The 16,409-nt window shown below is 36.5% G+C and overlaps 3 protein-coding genes across 4 annotated transcripts in view; 1 reads left to right on the forward strand and 2 right to left on the reverse strand.

Moving 5' to 3' along the window:
* LOC115410762 (protein NO VEIN) overlaps window positions 1-9,356 on the reverse strand; it is a 42,154-nt gene extending 32,798 nt beyond the window's left edge. For both annotated transcript variants that reach the window (XM_030122545.1, XM_030122544.1), the window contains exons 1-11: window positions 9,004-9,356; window positions 8,523-8,602; window positions 6,295-7,088; window positions 4,428-4,599; window positions 3,985-4,337; window positions 2,547-2,672; window positions 2,231-2,428; window positions 1,920-2,060; window positions 1,531-1,791; window positions 268-448; window positions 2-168 (exon numbers count right to left, since the gene is read on the reverse strand). In XM_030122545.1, coding sequence (XP_029978405.1) covers window positions 2-168; window positions 268-448; window positions 1,531-1,791; window positions 1,920-2,060; window positions 2,231-2,428; window positions 2,547-2,672; window positions 3,985-4,337; window positions 4,428-4,599; window positions 6,295-7,088; window positions 8,523-8,602; window positions 9,004-9,026 — 2,496 coding nt within the window. In that variant the 5' untranslated portion in view covers window positions 9,027-9,356. The remainder of the gene's footprint in view (window position 1; window positions 169-267; window positions 449-1,530; window positions 1,792-1,919; window positions 2,061-2,230; window positions 2,429-2,546; window positions 2,673-3,984; window positions 4,338-4,427; window positions 4,600-6,294; window positions 7,089-8,522; window positions 8,603-9,003) is intronic.
* LOC115410765 (histone H2B 1/2-like) lies at window positions 8,225-15,851 on the forward strand. Its single transcript, XM_030122548.1, has 2 exons — window positions 8,225-8,258; window positions 15,254-15,851. Exon 2 carries the CDS (start codon window positions 15,420-15,422, stop codon window positions 15,792-15,794), a length of 375 nt encoding a protein of 124 aa, XP_029978408.1. The 5' UTR covers window positions 8,225-8,258; window positions 15,254-15,419; the 3' UTR covers window positions 15,795-15,851.
* On the reverse strand, window positions 11,493-13,171 carry LOC115410764 (sulfotransferase family cytosolic 2B member 1-like). The gene is made up of 6 exons (XM_030122547.1): window positions 13,033-13,171; window positions 12,686-12,897; window positions 12,450-12,576; window positions 12,246-12,337; window positions 11,872-12,046; window positions 11,493-11,602 (listed from the first exon to the last, which is right to left on the reverse strand). The coding sequence occupies exons 1-6, from the start codon at window positions 13,169-13,171 to the stop codon at window positions 11,493-11,495; spliced, it is 855 nt and encodes a 284-aa protein (XP_029978407.1).
* Window positions 15,852-16,409: the final 558 nt, after the last annotated feature.

Genomic DNA, 16,409 nt, shown 5'->3' on the forward strand with positions numbered 1-16,409 from the left:
CCTGAATGTGTTTGACCAGGAACTCCAAGAAGCTGCCGTGTTCCAAAGATAGGAAATCTTTGACATGAAATTGTTTGGTCACTTTTTTCTCCAACGAAGAAATGTGAGCTAAAGTGATGGCAGAGCTCTGAGATGAGAGACTCTCCTTAACGTACTGCTTCACCACAGCTGAGAGAGACAGAGCATGAAAGTTAAGTCACTGTTCACCTCATGTACCACCAGTAGATATCATCAGAGGAGCTGAAACACTGAGTCCAGAATTAATACCTTCGCTGGGCAGGGATGTGGTGGGTTTTTCCTCCTTTTTCATTTGGTCAGTGCTTTTGGATGCTTTGTCTTTCAGCACCAGATCCTGCGGTACAGCTAGGGAGCCTCCACAGATGGCCAGCTGAAACAGAGCCTTCGCCAGCCGGTCACTGGACACCTGCAGCAGGAAGGCCTGGACGTGCTGCATTTTTAAAAAAAAAAGTAGAAATTTATCACAGATATGACAACCATGGAGATCATATGTCAAATTAGAAATACAGCTTGCTTATGGCATTTCAAAGATTGTACACGTTTTTTGGTCTTTTTTATATTTGTGAGAAATACTGGCCACAAACAGCATCTCAAGACTTATGACTGGATTCTTTTACACAGCATGCATCACATGATTTTATCTGCAATTGGGATCACCAACTGGACCAAACTTGGTCCATCTGGGTTTGATCAGTTGTCACATCTAAATCACATTCATGACTGGCCTGACAGTTGGCAAGTGTGCGCTAAGCGTTAGGTGAAGTGGAGTCTCAAACTGCTGTTGTGTCACAGACTACAGATAAGAACGATTGCTGACTAAAATACAAAAAGTAAATAACTTGTACAAGAAGAAGAAGCCAAGATGAGTCAGAAATGTAATGTTAAAATTAAAACGCTATAAAGGGTGACATTTTGAAAAATATCAAAAACTAATGCGTCACGAATGGACAAAAAAATAACATCTATTTTTTGCAAAAATTACAAAGTTCTCAAAAGTGACATTCCTATGATATTTTCATCCTAAAATGGATTCATTGTAAACCTTAAACCCTTTACTTTACAACCTAATAACTGGTTAGAGGAAAAAAATATTTTATCATACTTAAATAGCAAGAGTTTTGAAAAATGGCAGCGTCACGAATGGACAAAGCCAAAAACGTCACAGATGGACAACAAAGGTCAAATATCAATGTATTTGGAATAAATTGAGTTTATTTATGAGAGTTTATAAAATGAACCCAGAATGATGGCAAACATTCACACTCATTAAACTCCTCAAATTTTTTCTCATTTCAAAATACGTTTTCCTGAAAATATAAGTAGTTACCTACTCAAAAATATTAATTTGGTGTAGATTATTGTAATTACATTTTTTTGACCAGATGTTAACCTTTCCTTGACTTTACCCTATAGCGCAACTCTGGAAACAGAACCACTTAGGATTCTCAATAGAGCATCTCTATATGCACCACACTCATGATCAGTGTGAGTCCTAAAGTGTCTGACACACACCTTGGTCATCCTGGGGTTGAACAGGCCTTCTGCGTTTGTCAGGACAGCCAGTACTACCTCAGCTGCCGGGATGAGCGCATACTTCTTCCTGAGGTCCAAGTTAGGCGTGGAGGAAAAGGAACCTGGGACCTGAATAGCCTCCAGCACATTCTTCTTTATCTTTCTGAGGTGCTCCTGGGTCTCCTCCTCCAACTCCCTCTGGATCACCTCCCTGGCTTGCTCCAACATGGTGTGCTCAGTACGACTCACTTTCATTAGGGTCTGAGGGGAAAGATGAATTTCTAAAAGGTTCCATTCATATAGGTATTGTGTGTATCTGATACTAAGTGAACATTGAACACAGAATTTGGAAATTATCACTCATCATTTGCAGCAGGCCGTTCACTTACAGCTATAGGTAGGCCGACGCTGTGAATTCTGATACCGAGTTCATATGGAGATTCACAGTTGTAATGGTCAGCCAGATACTTCATAAACTCTGCCAGGTCTACCTTCACTTTTGTCTGCTTCCTCCTAAATATGCGAAGTTGCTAAATTAAGAAAATACAAAAAAGAGATTAGACACCAAAAGTTAAATAATTTGATAAAAAGCTAATTCTAGCCCTGGAGTTGTATTCCTATGAAAATCAAACGCAATCAACAACACAAAAAATTATGTTTTACAGTGTTTTTTTGTTTTTTTGTTTTTTTTGTGTTGTACCTTTAAGATATCTACTGTCTCGATTTGGTGGATGTCATCATCCTTGGTGTTACTGTCGATCTTAAACATGCGGTGGACGAGTGGAAGTTTGCAGAGGGGCCCCAGATTCAGCTCTTCATAACGCTTCTTGTCCTTCAGCGCTGCCAGTGAGCGACCCAGCTCATACAGAGTACAGATGGACGACACCGCTTCAGTAGACTGTGTGTGACAAAGAGACACAGAGAGAGAGAGATACAGAGAGAAAGAGAGAGGGCACAATTAACAGGAACCAAATGTCCTACCAAAAACAAGTTATTGAAAAGGCATTTATACTGACCTCTAAGAACATGTTGACCTCTCTAATGACGTATTGGAGGTCTTTTAAAGCCGGAATTTGCCAGTGTTTTATCCTTGCTGATTCCAAAGATGGGATTTGAAGCAGCTGGCAAGTCTTGGAAATCACCTGGATTCAGAGGACAGAAATGAAAAGGTTAAAGATGAGGTAGAAGGTGATCTATGATAAATATCTAATGAAAGTTATTTGATTATTTTTGCAAAAGATTAAATAACATAACATCAAATTATTTTTCCAGCAAACTAGCACTAACTGATACATTAAATTTCGCACTGTGATAGTGTTGCAGCGTAAAGACTGTCATTTTAGTTATTTGTATTAAGCATTCACACAAGGTGTGTGAGCATTTAACGATAGTCAGATAGCCCTGGATACATGGGCAGTGTAGTCAAACCTTTTAGCCATCAGATAAAGCCCCAACTCACCTTCAGCTTCTCTTGGATTTTTTTGGGATCAATTTGATGGTGACTGTAAGTTTAGTTTGAGTTTTATTAAATGGGAGTCATATTATCACCGCAATATTGTACAAACACATTGCAGATTTTCCAGACATCACTTTAAAATTATCTTAAAACTCTAATTTCAACTGTGATTAACTTTAAACCCATATTTGAGATATATCTTTAAAAATGGGTGCCATTTTAATATCAGTTGAATAAAACAATGAAGTTCTCCAAAGTTAGTAAGGAACAAATAATATCAAAAACCAATTAAATCTTGGATTACTCATTTTAACATATTTAACCTTGGGAATTAAACTTAAAATGAATTTGATTTTGTTGGTACAATCTATTCTAAATATCAACTATTGTTGATTTTATCTAGTCTATTGTATTTTTAACCCATGAAGACCCAGTGCTACTTTAGTGGCAGTTCCCAAATATATTAAGCTCTATATTTAATCTTTCTTAGGTGATTTATCACCATTTGTTGTAATATTATCATCAGTATTTTTTTTGCATTTTTCAGTGTAAATCATGTATTTTCCTATATTTAATTGACAGATCATGTAAATATTCATAAAAACTCTGATTATACTTGGGGGTTATTATATCAGAAACACAGAAAACTGAAGAAAAAGTGACTTCTTCAGGAAAATTTTTAAATAATTTAAATCAATGTTATAGATGACAGTGTTTCCATGTTCACTACAGGCCCTCTGAATGTCCAAACAGGTCATATCTGATGACCATGAAAGGATGACAAACTGCATTTTACACCAACTATTTCAATGTGTTGATGGGTTTAGTGGTTCAGAAAATATTAAACATTTTAGATTGGCAGTTGATTTGGTTTTCATTGGCTGTTTGGGTCTTTATGGGTTAAGTTTATGGCTGAACCTTCCGATTATTTACAGTTACCTATGCTTTTGGTGGCAGTAACGCAGCACTTCTTCCAAATGTGATCCCTGCCTCCTCACCTTCTCTTTAGTAACCAGCTCTCCCTCTGACGCGATGTCTCGTATCACGTCCTCCATCAGGCTGTTGACTGTGTTGTGATCCAGTATTTTCCTTCTCCTTCCTGTGAGGTCTTCTGTGTCCTCTTCCAGGGCTTCTAATGCTCGCACATTCGACCCATGGACCTCTCTCAGTTGGGCATGGTAGGCATCCCTAAAGATGGCAGCACTGCTTTCTCTTGGTGTTTCTGCTTTGATTTTGCTCTTCTGGTTCATATCTGCCCCCAGTGCTGGAAAGTCGGAGTCAGAGAGGATGTTGGATGCAGCAGCCTGTTGCACTGCCTCTCTTTCAGGCTCTCGTGTAATATTCTGTGATACTGGAAAGAACACATATTTACTTCATGAGCATGGATCTTCATTTCTCTCTTATTTTCTGCATGAAACTGCATAATGTCATTTGTGTTTACCTGTTGGTGGTGTCTGACGCAGAGCAGTGGGCTGAGGTTCAGTGCGCGAAGTTCCCAAGCTGTCATACATCGACATGTACAGTGCAAGAGGAAACTCTCCACCAAAACGCTGTGAATAGCAGGTTTTGAGCTGTTGCATTGATGGAGCAGTCAGCTGATAGTGGTGTATCACCTGCAACACATCAGGAATATTTCACTGAATAGGTTTTTTATCAATCAGCCGCACTTTTTCATTCCAACATATTTGTGAAAGACAGTTAGCAAAACTTATTGCACTAAAGGTGTGTGTACATCAAGTGAGCCTTTCCCACAGGTTTGTACAGGAGCACATGAGTAAGGTGTTTGTGGATGCTCTGGAAGGAAATTTTACACTGTGCAATCAAAAATATTTAATGGGACATAATTCTGGACCATCATCATTACCACATCTGTGTGCAAAAAACCCTTGCTAAACAAATCCACTGGAGACCGACCACATCCATTAGATCTGAAAAAAGTCCATTTATAATGCTCGTCACATTGATTTTATATTCATATGGTGGTTCCTATAATGGGTTAGAGTCCATCCCAAAGTCTTAGAATGATACAGAAAACCTTGCATTTACAGTCACGGCAAAAATTATTAGACCATCAAAGGTCATCAAAAACAATGGTTATGAAATCAAGTACTAACTCCTGTGTGTATCATGTGACTAAAACAGACAGAAAAGAAAAACGTGTAATGCCTAAAAGCACTGTTTTTGTCAGTACAATGCCATAGCTATTGATCTAAGAACTTAAGTGATTTAGGTTATCAATAAAATCATGGAAAATGTCTAGATATCAGCTCTTAAATCAAAGTCTAATGAGCTATTTTTGTTGTTTTCATTATATTTGTCCAAACAAATGTACCTATAGTTGCACCAGGCATTAAAATGAACAAGAAGTTGAAGAAAACAAGGGTGATTTAATATCTTTTTCTGCTACTACATGTCAGGAGGCATTTAATTCTTTAATAAAAAATAAAGTGCTATGAACACAGACCTCTTTAATCATTATGCTGTATCGTATAACTCTTTAGCATATAGTATGCAGTATTTATTTATTTAACTGAACATAAACTTTTAAGCTACTTTATGTGTTGTTGCTTTAGGATTATTATGAGCAAACATTTGTTTCTCAGTCTATTTGTTCTTATAATACAACAAAAAAATACAGCACAAGCTCCTACAGGAAACAGTCATTATTTAGTGTTAATTTCATTTGCTCCTCATACATTCAGACAATTTTCATAATTCATGTACATTTCCATTTTAGCTTGAGACAGAGCCTGACAAATGCATATCTGCAAGTATTATGAGCTTGAAAAACAAAACCTAATGGTCGTCTAAAAAATTTGCAAAGACTTGTGTGTAAATTATATCAGTGGATTCCAATTTATTCACAATAATGGCAAATTTCACTCAGTTGCTTGTCAATGGTGTCCCTTCTATCAAGCTTACATTGAGATTTAATGTTACTTACAGCTTTTTCAGTAAAATAAAATTATGTGATAATCACCAAACTAAGAGTACAATGTACAGTATGTACTTCCTGGTGTTAGGCACTGCTGAATTAAAAACAAGCAAATGAGGTCACACCCTAAAGGGTGTCACTGGTACACTGTATCCCTGAGGCCTTTTCAGTATGAGATAACTTCCTTGATAAAATATACTAACATATTTATACAATGTTTTTAGTGACATATATCAATGTTATGTGAATATTTATGCAATCAATCATCTCTCTGTCGTCAAATCAATGCACAAATTCACCCAAATTATGTACAAAATACACCTGAATCAAAAGCTAACAGATAGTTTAGCACATAAACACATATAAAACTGACCTCTACAACTCTTTGGTACAGCTGCTGATGGTCAAGATTCTCGGCCGGTTTGGGTACACTTAGGAGTGGATTCACAGGAAGACAGTGAGTGGAGAACAAAGATGCAGTGGACATTAGAGGAAGACTGACAAGGGGTACTGCTGCCGGAGAAGGGCACACATAGGTAGAGCTCATAGTTGCCTGTGATGTTTTCACACTGGTTGTGGCATTAGTACTTGCAGTAGAGGATTCAGTTTTCTGTGGTGTTGAAGGTCCACTGTTGTCTGTAGACTCTGCCAATGTCCTGTTTCCACACTGATTTTCCGGTTTGTTGATCTTGTGGAACACGACTTCCCCTTCCACAAGCAGGTCACTATTCAGAGACTCCACCAGGCCAGAAATTGTTTGAAAGCCCAGAGAGGCTAAAGATAGATTGTGGCGATATTTCTGGCTGTAAGCTATAGCTACTTTATTCAAAGGAATCCCATCTGGATGTTCTTTTATCATGGCTGTTACATTTTCCAGAACATCCACTTTGTTACTGTCCTTTTTAGCTTTTGTGGGCTTCTCAGCTCCAGCCTGAGTGGTACAAGGCAGGTTGGTCTTGTGAAATACCATTTCACCCCTTACAACCAGATCTTTGTTCAAAGAGGCGACTAGGCTGGACATGGAGTTGAAGCCCAAGGCGGATAACGTCAGGTTCCTGTGATAAGTCTGACCATAGTGTATAGACAACTTTTTCAAGGGGATCCCAGCAGGATTCTGCTTCACCATGGACACTATATCCTCCTTAACCTTCTCCATCTTCAGTAGTGCTGGCAAGAGAAACAGAAAACCACTATTAAGGGATAAATATCACTAGTGAAGCTACATACAGTATAATGCATATAGATTAAACTCTATCACTGAATAATTTTATTCCCATAGGATTAAATATCAATTGACCAGAACAACCCTAGCATATTCCTTAATATAATAAAATAACTTGCAAATAGAACATGCAAAATTGGTTATTACACAGCTTGTATTATTAAAAGGAATCTACAAAAATAGCTGAATATGATTAAAATGTTGCTTATCATAAATTAAAACATTTAACATGTAACTAATCTCTTACCATTACATTGTGGCTAAAATTCTGTATATACATTCCCACACTAAAAAAATGGAAATTGAACCAAGTAAAAAACAAGCTTTGATGATGAGAAATAAGTCTTACTTTTCACTAAAAAGCAAAATTATCTTGTTGAGGTTGTTGCTAGCTTTTGTTTACTTACCCTTTGCAAACAGCACATAAATGGAACTAGTACCACATCAGAAAAACAGTAGCCTAACAACACATTCGAGTACAAATCCCTATACAAACAGAGTATAAATCGAGTGTGTCCTACCAGTTGAAATATGATATGATTTATCCTTCTTCTCCTCTATCAGTCAAACTGTATTTGAACCACAATCCGTCCTCTTTTGGCTTTTAAAGCTCACTCATCCCCTCCCTTCTCTTTAAACTGCTTTCCATTCTAAGCAAAATACTGCAGAAACGAAACTGAATGTAACCCCCTGATTCAACTCTGTTGCTTATTGGGTAGTGCCACTCTCATATTCCTGGAAATGGTCACACCTCCCCACATAAACAAAGCAATAATGAGACGTAACAGTGGCTCGTTTACATTTCAGTGAAGCAGAACACTAACTGAGTCTATGTTATCTGTCATCTGACATGACGCCAAGAGAATGGCAAGAAAAACTGGGATCAAATCCAAAAAAACAGCTGAGAGATCGTTCTGGACATATGCCAGAGATGACGAAAAATTCAAGGAAAGGAAAATTAAACAGGGCAAAAAGGGGGAATGAGAAACACAACTGTGGCTGTCAAGTTTCGCATTCCAGATCTAGTCCCATGTGATTCACCACACCTCTGTTGCAAGCCATCTTACCGGTTCTAGAAGACAGCCATAATAAACCTTAAGGAAATGAAAGAGGAGGTATAACTACAGCAGAGATTTTATAGAATTTTAAGATAAACAGTCACCCCTCCATCCACTTTTATTGCTTGCTTATCAACTAACCAGCTTTGAACGTTTTCACACAGCTATTTAACTAAAGCACAGTATGTTTTCTTATGTTTTACTGTCTACAAGTGGCAATAAAAACTGAGTGGGGTGTGTTGTTTGTAACTCCGGTTTCCATTCTCCTTTAATGAAGGGTTAAAGAGCAGTGGAGGAAAACAAAAGCTAACAGAAACATACCTTTATGTGCATCAGTGCATTGCATCTTCCTTCCTGTTTTTTTATGGGCTGTAACTAAAAGCATAGGGGAGGCGCTGTAAGTGATGAAAAAGAACGCAAAAAGGAAGAATAGTGAGGATGAGGATGGAGACAGTAACCCTTAACCCAGGTTTTATTCTGTACCTATCGTTTCAGGGGCTCATACCCACTGATCATTACAAGCTCTACAACTTATACTTTCCCATGTTTTGAAAACAAACGATTTCCCCCGTTTAGCATCAAATCAACTTATTGTGGGTGAAAAGAAAAACACGCATTTACTATTTTGACATAACGGATGTTATTCTATTCTAAACATGCTGTAAGCTAACAATGTAGCAGACTGACGCGCTAACTAAAGGTAACTAAAAGCAGCGTGAGAAATATGTTGCGTGACTTAATCGTTTAAAACTTCAGAGCACATACGAAACTGATTACGTAGCGTTGATTTTTGTCCCATTACCTTCCACTCTGTCCAACAATCATTTGTTGCAGTGCCCCAGTTTCTTCGCTCTGAACATTCTCAGTCACTACAGGCAGAAATTACCATGCCAGTACAGAATCCATTCACTTCAGCTAGCTGCCCTGTTATGCTAGGTAGCATACAACTAGCTTAGCCTCCACAAGTTTTTTTTCTATAACAGCCTACCGTAGCGACATTGGCGTCACTCCACAAACAATGAGCTTTAATCTAACCTACGAAACCTTTCTGAATTTTAGAATAATATCCAAAGTGGTGTTTAGAGCATAAATGTAATGAGCGAAATTCTTTAGACGCGTACATCGTTAGCCAACGGCTAGCCGGCTACCTAGCTATTATTATGTTGCATTCACTTGTACGGCAAGGATAGTAATTTAAAACACTCCAATAATGTGGCAAAAAAGTATATATAAAAAAAAAAAAAAAAAAAAAACTGCACACAGTCTTTACTTTAAGCCACGGTGGTTTCAAAATCAGCCTACTGTTGGCATGGTTCCTGGGATTTGTGACTTATTTTTATTTATTTATTTTTGTCTCAAATTGAACTGAAATTAAATAAAATTACTGCAAAGCATTATTATGTTAAATGACTCAATGTAAATATTGGAATAGTTAGAAGAGTATTTCAGAAGCAAATAGAAAACGTTCTGTTGAGGTTATAAGATGGTTAAAAATAAATAAATAAATAATAAAGGCTACTTCTTTTCCTTTAGAGCACAGGTGTCAAACATGTGGCCCAGGGGCCAAATCCGGCCCGCCAAAGGGTCCAGTCTGGCCCTTGGGATGAATTTGTGAAATGCAAAAATTACACTGAAGATATTAATTATCCTTTTAGTTCCGGTTCCACATTCAGACCAATTCAATCTCAAGTGGGCAGGACCAGTAAAATACTATCATAATAATCTATAAATACTCACAACTCCAAATTTCTTTCTTTGTAAATGTAAATATTTTTAGGTAGTTACACTAAAACAAAGCATAATTTCACAAAAAATGTGAATAACCTGAACAAATATGAACAACCTGAAATGTTTTATAAGAACTAAGTACAATTTTAACAATATTCCGCCTCATATTAAATATTTTGTGTATTTGTAGGCCCGCTGTGATCTGTAAATTATAATGAACACATGAAAATAATCAACTGAAGCATAATATTGTTCAAATGACACTTATTTTTTGAGTTTGTTCATGTTATTCATATTGTTTGAAAGGATAGTTTGTAGATGTAAACATTTTCATTGTTTAATATTACTCATTCTAATACATAGAAAAAAATTTGGAGTTGACATTATTTATATATTATTATGTTATTATTTTACTGGTTTGGCCCACTTCAGATCAAATTTAGTTGAATGTGGCCCTTGAACTAACATGAGTTTGACACCCCTGCTTTAGAGGATTTGGGCCACTAGAAAAAAATAAGGTCCAATATACATATTTTTTTTATCAGTATTATGAGGAAAAAAGTCAGAATTCATGACTTTAATCTCAGAATTCTGACTTTTTTCTCAGAATTCTGACTGGTTTAAATATATTTTTTTATTACTGTTCTGAGAAAAAAGTCTGAATTCTGAGAAAAAAATCTGAATTCTGACTTTTTTCATAGAATAAGAATAAAAATTGTATATTGGATCTTAATTTCAAAATGTTTTTTGCCAGTGGCCCGAATCCTCTTATGTATGTTCCCCATTGATAAGATGAACACGATATTGCGTTACAAATGACATTGAGGTCTATTTGCTCATTAATTTTTGCCATTTTCTTGTAATTAACTCTCAAATAAATAAATTCCGATTACTTTTAAGGAATGCTGAATAGGACTAAAATTTAGCTTACATAATTTAAACATTTTGTAAATACACAGAAATTTATTTGTCTCCATGTAGAAACAACTTTATAACAACTGTACCTGGAGTTTGTGTGTGTTTGCATTAAATTGTGCTGCAAATATTGCACAATTTAGGCATGTATTCGCCTGCATGAGTATGATATTGAAGGAGTTGAGTACCTCTTGAGGAAATTCAGTCAGTATATGGTAAACCTGTTGGCAATTATGCTTGAAGTTAGTTATTCGTTTATGAGGATATGCATTGAATCTACAAAAAAAATGTGTGAAGATGGAATATAACAGCATATAATGTATGTAATATAAACAAGGCACTGACATTACAAAATAAGACAAACTGAAAAGAACACAAAACAGAATAAACAAGCGAGACTCCCAAAACCACATATCTGTACACCTCAAGACAAATTCATTATTTATTTTCCCAAATCTATTAAGTTTCATGTACGGTAATTGTAATTCAACTGTGCAATCCCTCTGAAGTCTAATTTCTGAAACAGAAAAACAAGTCACACTTTCATAACTCATTGTAGGTACATGACTTAATTTCCTTGAGTACAAACCCAGATTAACCCTTTACATACACACCAGGAAAATCCATTTTAGAAAATCGAATGGTTTGTTAATCCCATATGAACTTGTAATTAACGTCTTTCATTTTCTCTTTGTAAATATGGTCAAAGTACTCCACTTCTGCTGTTGTTATCTGATTTTTCCAGTCTCCAACAATTCCTGAAACATAGCATGCAACAAAATTCAGGTTTTAAAATATCACTTAAAATCAAATTTGGTGTTGAATAATTAAGAATACACAATTTTGCTTAAATGGGAAGTGCAGAAAGTCACAACCTGATTTTTTTTTTTTTTTTTTGTCATTATTAAATTATTTTTATGCAACGATATGAGGGTAGTTTCAAAGATTACATCTATTGCTGTTTATTGATTTTTTTATTGATTTTTTTTTTTTTTTTTTTTGGCACATTTTTGGTGATTAGATGTACCTTTCCTGAGAAACTCACTCTTTGTCTGATCCATGATTTCAAGTGTCGAATAGTTGGACATTTTATTCTTCTTCATGTTGTTGAAAGGACATCTGTCTGTTAAATTCTCTATTATTTCTGCTTGCAGAGGTTTCCCCAGGAACTTTGCAATTCTGGTCACCAAGTTCTTTAGGTCCTGTGTTACAAACAGAAGCAGCTCATTTCATGTTTCTAGAAGAGTAATGGTTGAATGAGAAGATTTCAGTAATCATTTTACTACGTCAATATTTTTCAATACAGTATACTTCAAGGGGTTCATGTAATCTTTCATGGCATTGTATGGTTTTGCTGAAGACTGCAATCAATGTTTTAGTTTAAATACTGCTGAGCCTCACCATGATAATTTCCTCATAGATGATGATCATTTGCAGTTTATCTTCAGCATTGAGCCAGCTTTTCACATGATCAAACCAGGAGCCATAAGCCACTAGAAGGAAACACACTATGTTTAGCAAAAAGGTCATTGCAGTTTACTCTCCGAAGAGCCAAAACTACACACATTCATTACTCAAGTTAGATTAAATTAAGAAGAGCACAACCTTTTCTATTTAAAAATTTATGGAGAAAGTCTGTCTGTGAGCTTGGACTGACCAGATGACCACACATCCCAAAAAAATGAAAGGCAGATGTAAACACATCCTTCGGATTCCTCATGACATAGATGACCTGAGGTAATGATATCAGATTCATTAGTTAAACTTAATTAAAAATAAATAAATAAATAAAAAAGTAATACCTGTTCAAACATGATTCTTTGGCCATACAGTAGGTTTACCTTTGGTTTAACTTCAAAAAAAGACGGAGGCAGCCAATGGTAGAGGAGGTGAGTGGTTAATATGCGAGGAGATGATCTATCTTCAAGGTTCAGTTTACAGGCCTGAGTCTCCTCCAGCCAGGGAGTACGATCCAAATTTGGAAGAGTCTCAACAGAGGCTGGATCTCCTCCACTCAGGATCAGAGGGACAATCTCCTTAGTCCAAGTTGTACCTGAAAATGAAAAACCGTCATCTTAGAAATAGTAGATTTAACAGAAATGTATTTTTGTGAGTAAAAATTGTAACAAGTTGTAACCAAGAATGCCTAATTAACAGGAAATTTTAAAAAATCAAAAAGATTGCTCACCTGATTTGGGATATGTTGTAATGAGGACATCGTCTGGACGAAAAGAAAATTCTTCACAGTATTTCAGGCTTTGCACGGTGTGAAAATAATTAGGGACATACATCCCTTTGTATAGTATGTATAAGTCAGCCTCGGTCATAGCTAAAAGTAAAATGTGTAGTGTCAGCGAAACACAAGTCAGTGTGAATGGTGGGAGTTTCTCCTCAAATTGTCCTATTCAGCACTATCTGGTTGAACATGTTTGACAACAGGCTAAGAGAAAAGACCTGACATGAACAGCATCTGATTGGAACCACATTTTTCAAATGTATGGATTGTGGAGAGGCCTCAGTGATAAAGGAAAATTATACAGAAGATGTCACAAAATAACAACAATGCAAAACAAAATAATATAAAAGATGTAACAAGAGGACAGGGATATTAAGGATACAAAATCATGTAAAAGACATGAAAATATAATGTCTCAAAAGCCAAAAATAAGACAAAACATGTAACAAGACAAAAACAATGTAAAAGACTTATCAAGATAAAAATGAGATTAAAGATGTCAACAAAACAAAATAAAAGACATAAGAAAAAGCAATATAGGAAACAAAATGAAAAGCATGTAAAATGTAAGCTTGTTCTTTTGTTGGATGCTCCAAGAATAAGTCCAGATTTTTTTAGGTCTCATTTTTATAAATTTATTGTTGACTTGATCTGATCACAAACAAAATATAACTCAGCTGAGGATCCACACCCCAGGTGGGGAAATGGACCCCGAACATTGCCATGCACATCAATTTTATAATCCTTGTAAAGTGATCTTCAAACTATGGGCTCAACCCCTTGTGGGTTGGTCTTTAACTTAGCGTTACCTAAAAGGATCAAACAGATGTGGGGCCTTAACTCTAAGTAAACTTATGCCAACAATCAATTTACCCTTGTCACCTATATCTGACAACACTATGTGTGTGAATGTGTTTCTTCAGACGTGTATCTAGAAGAGGAACAAAACCTAATTAACTCTTGTTTAGACAGATGGTTCCTATCTAAACAAGCTTATCCTAAGAAATTTACAACTGACCAGTGAAACAAAGAAAATCTAGTGACACAAAAGAATCCTGACCAATACTGACTAACATGTGATTAAACCCAAGAATTCAACCATCCAAATTAAAATAACATTTCAAAAAGATGCAGCAAGACGAAAATGATAGTAAAAAAATAATAATAAAAGATGTAATAAACATACTGGGTAAAAGATATAATTCAAACCAAATGTATACATATACATTTTACAAATGGACTTCATCATCGTTTGTCGGCTTCTCGTAGCTTCTGTTCTTTTGCTCCATTTTCCAAAATAATCAAAACACATCAAAGTGAACCTTGTAGAAATGGCATAAACTGGGTTGCAGCCTCATACTTGTTAGAGTGGAAGAACATAAATGTGAAACACTCCAAGTGTGCTCCACCAATCAGTGTTCTTCAGTAAACAGCCCCCTATTAGGAACGTCTTTGAGGGAAAATGTGGGGTGGAGGGAAAGTATTTACCTGGGTAATTTTGGTGGGAACACACCAAGGTTTTTCAAAATCCTAATAAAGTTATAGTTCCTGGTTTTTGACAATGGCATGTGTCTGGTGGTAAGGTTTATGACTCCTCTCAACAGGAACAATCTCTGATTTGTGCATAGTTGCTTAATGATGTCCTTGGCTCCCCCATGAGGAGACAGCGCAAACACCACAGGACAAGGAGACGCTACAGATTCAGATCACACACACACCTCGAAGCTCATCATCACCATGACATAAATCACACTCACACATTCTTTCAGAACTAGTCTAAAGTATTTTATAAACAATAATCTTCAGCATATGCGATAACTTAATGATTTTGTCTCCTTCACAACTGATAAAAAGCTAACTGAAGAGTCTGACTGCAATTACTGGCCTGAATTTTTTCTCATATTCATTTTTTTATATTACCAGTGATAGTGATCACCACTGTAAATGTATTTAAGAATCTATAAATTACACAATATATAAAACTCTGAGGCAAGCTATGATAACGTTCTGCTCATTTTCAGGGGTGGCTCATCAATAGCTTAAAATATTATGATCACAACAAATACATTTTGGCATTTTGTCATCCATATAATTTTCTTTTTGATAGCTCTATATGTACTATGATGAAGATCACCACCACTCATACCATTAAAGATATACATTTCCTTTCCAGTTCAACATGGCAACACCATCCTCCCAGTGAGACCGCCTCCAACCCTACGAGGATGAACCAATCAGACGAGGGAGACAGCACAGTTGTATTTACATGAAAACTATATAATGCAAGCGGCTTTACATACGGTTGTACGAGAAATCGTTGGTCATCGCTAAAGAGAAAAATGCCTGAACCCGCAAAGTCCGCGCCCAAGAAGGGCTCTAAGAAAGCCGTGACCAAAACCGCAGGTAAAGGCGGAAAGAAGAAGAGAAAGACCAGAAAGGAGAGCTACGCAATCTACGTCTACAAGGTTCTGAAGCAGGTCCACCCAGACACTGGGATCTCTTCCAAGGCCATGAGCATCATGAACTCCTTCGTTAATGACATATTTGAACGCATCGCCGCTGAGGCCTCTCGTCTGGCTCATTACAACAAGAGGTCCACCATCACCTCCAGGGAGATCCAGACCGCTGTGCGCCTCCTGCTGCCCGGTGAGCTGGCCAAGCACGCCGTGTCTGAGGGCACCAAGGCTGTGACCAAGTACACCAGCTCCAAGTAAAATGGACCAAACCTTCAATATAAACCTTATGGCTCTTCTAAGAGCCACCCACTGCTTCTGGAAGACTAAGCCTTCATTGTAGTAGTTGAATTATTATGAAATGACTGACAGATCTGTACCTTAAGTTCTCAAAGTGCACAATAAGGGTGAGTCACAAGGGAAATCCAGCACAGCCCTTTGAACTATTTCCAAGAGAAAATACCTGTTGTAGCTCAAACCATGTAATTTAAAAAGCATATGACATTTGGGTAAAAGCCCAAGTATTTCACTGGAATACTTGGAATAAAATACCAACCGTTCCTGTATTTAAGTGTTTTTCAACTGTGGGGTCGCTTGAAATTTCTAATAATTGATAAAAACAAAGAAAAAATTGCTAAGAAAAAATATATCATTAGTTGAGAGACAATCACAATATATAAAAGACATAAGAAACTGAAGCATTGTGGTACTGTTTATCTTTCAAATGTTCGTTGTGGTCAGTTTCAGATGCTGCAGCTCTTTCATAATTCATACTTTGAGTTCTTGTTTGTTCAGTATTAATTGTCTGTCTTGTAAATACAAGCTGGACTGACTGTACATATCTGACCAAGGAAAATAAAATTTTCACTTTGTGCT

The sequence above is a fragment of the Sphaeramia orbicularis genome, chromosome 19, assembly GCF_902148855.1.
Source record: "Sphaeramia orbicularis chromosome 19, fSphaOr1.1, whole genome shotgun sequence".
NCBI lineage: Eukaryota > Metazoa > Chordata > Actinopteri > Kurtiformes > Apogonidae > Sphaeramia > Sphaeramia orbicularis.

Bases quoted from the DNA above. Each gene is read 5' to 3' on its own strand.
- LOC115410764 (XM_030122547.1), bottom strand. From the start codon at position 13,171: ATGACCGAGGCTGACTTATACATACTATACAAAGGGATGTATGTCCCT. The intron at 12,577-12,685 runs GTAAACCTACTG...TCATTACCTCAG, and splicing joins TTTTTGAAGTTAAACCAAAG to GTCATCTATGTCATGAGGAA. The intron at 12,338-12,449 runs GTTGTGCTCTTC...GTTTCCTTCTAG, and splicing joins TAAATTTTTAAATAGAAAAG to TGGCTTATGGCTCCTGGTTT.
- LOC115410765 (XM_030122548.1), top strand. From the start codon at position 15,420: ATGCCTGAACCCGCAAAGTCCGCGCCCAAGAAGGGCTCTAAGAAAGCC.